Source organism: Vombatus ursinus, unplaced genomic scaffold (genome assembly GCF_900497805.2).
Source record: "Vombatus ursinus unplaced genomic scaffold, bare-nosed wombat genome assembly UNPS02014814.1, whole genome shotgun sequence".
Classification (NCBI taxonomy): domain Eukaryota; kingdom Metazoa; phylum Chordata; class Mammalia; order Diprotodontia; family Vombatidae; genus Vombatus; species Vombatus ursinus.
In genome coordinates this window covers 3,434,513-3,436,422 of record NW_020954592.1, presented here as the reverse complement: position 1 = coordinate 3,436,422, position 1,910 = coordinate 3,434,513, and the positions used below count along the sequence as shown (strand labels likewise).

General features: G+C 39.3%; 1 protein-coding gene across 1 annotated transcript; it reads right to left on the bottom strand.

Annotated features, from left to right (window-relative positions):
• Nucleotides 1-752: 752 nt before the first annotated feature.
• CLDN34 (claudin 34) lies at nucleotides 753-1,610 on the bottom strand. Its single transcript, XM_027835301.1, has one exon. It carries the CDS (start codon nucleotides 1,572-1,574, stop codon nucleotides 891-893), a length of 684 nt encoding a protein of 227 aa, XP_027691102.1. The 5' UTR covers nucleotides 1,575-1,610; the 3' UTR covers nucleotides 753-890.
• Between the last annotated feature and the right edge of the window lie 300 nt (nucleotides 1,611-1,910).

Here is a 1,910-nt window from a genome sequence, read left to right as displayed (position 1 = left end):
CAAAAAGTGTTATAGGCATTTTGTTATATGTGTGTATATACATATATATATGTGTGTGTATATGTGTATATGTGTATGTATACATACATACACATACATATATATATAAAATATCTCCTTTTTTTCTGCCATTGACCTCCTTGGGGTATATGTCCAGTAGTGAGATCCCTGGGTCAAAGGTAAGAACAATGTTAACAACTTTTCTCAAATAATGCTAAATTGATTTCCAGAATGGTTGGGCCAGTTCATAGCTACACAAACAGTACATTGGTGGGCACTGAAGACCACTCTTCTTGATAAGAGAAAGCAGAAGCAATGTGCTTAGGAGACAGAGGAAGTTAGGAGTGATTGGTTGAAGTGCTTCATGTTATATGACCCTGAATTAGGTTTTTAACCAGTGAACAGATATTTCTGCTGTGAGTAAGTGGGGAAACAAGGCTAGTCAATAATGGTCTTAGTACAAATTTAAATGTGAGATTTGAAAGATGAACATCCTATGTTGCCTACCTGGTTTCTAGTTTGGGCCCACTCTAGTCAAACAGAGTACCAGTCAAAACAATTTGCTATCCCTGGTTTGGTTCTTTTGTTTGTTTGTTTGTTGTTTTGTTTTTGTTTGTTGGGTTTTTTCCTTTGTTTTTTTTACAAAAAAGTCCTTTAATCAATAAAATACAATAAAAATACAATAAAATACAATAAAATTCAGTACAGAAAATAATAAAAGAGAGTGGTCTACAACTTTGGACCAAAAAGCACACTTACCTCAGCCAAGAGTCTTTTGAATACTTAGTAATGAGTCCCAGTCATTTTTTTTACATGTCAGCACCCCAACCTTGTACTTTCATAGGGTTCCTCTATCATAAATATTTGCAGAGCCAAAATACACAGGAGTTTCATGTTTCAGAACCTAATGTCCACCTCATGTCTATGATCAGAGGATGTACTCGACTGTCCAGGTGAAATTTATAAGAGAGGAAAAAAACCCCAGCTAGCAACATCAAGATGGCAGATATAATCGCCACAATAACCGCATTCCCAATTTCCTGTGTTTTCGGCCTGGGGGGTATATAGAAAGTAGCAGGGAAGGTTATACTCTCATTTTTAGACACTGAGTGAAAATTCCAGATTACACAAATTAAGATACAGATCCCAGCAGATGAAAAAAAGAATCCTCCAACAGTGAATGCATTGCCAGTTGTTGACTTACGAGCAGCTCCCATGTAAAAGCTCCTTAATGCAATGATAATGAAGGCTTTTCCCATGACCCCCAGAATGCAAGCAAACAAAAAGATGTGCTGAACAGCCCGAAAGTCCCAGGAGAGAAAAGTGTTGGACAAGCTGTACATGTGGCACATCTTGGCAGATCTCCCTTGAGGAGCAAACACGAAGGTGCCATAAAAGCATGCTTTCCAGATCCCCACCCAAGCGACACCAGAGGAGATGGTGGGAGTTGTATTGTCCAGATGCCACACCCTCCAATCCGATTGTCCCATGGAGGCGACAGCGAGGATCCAGCCGGCAGTGGCTAAGGCTAAGGCTGAGACTTCAAGATTACCACCAGTGAGACAGGAGTTCATGGCCTGGATAGCTTCAGGAAATGTCAGGTATTTATAGCTGCCCTGGAAACAAACATAGGTAACTATTTTACAACGTGCACATCCATAGCAGCTTAGAAATAAAAAGGGATATGGCAGTGAGTACTTTAGGTAATGCTAAATGTTTTTAAATGAAGTGCTAATAATCTCTGGAAGGAGGGTAAGAATGGGTAAGTGGTAGTTGTTGTTATTGGTTTAAATAGCGTAACTGCTTCCATCTGATCTAGGAACAACATAGTAGTACCGTCCCATATGACATTAGATGAGAGTCAGAAATCCTGGGTGTAAAGAGAAAAAAGTTTTGAATGTGCAGTCAGG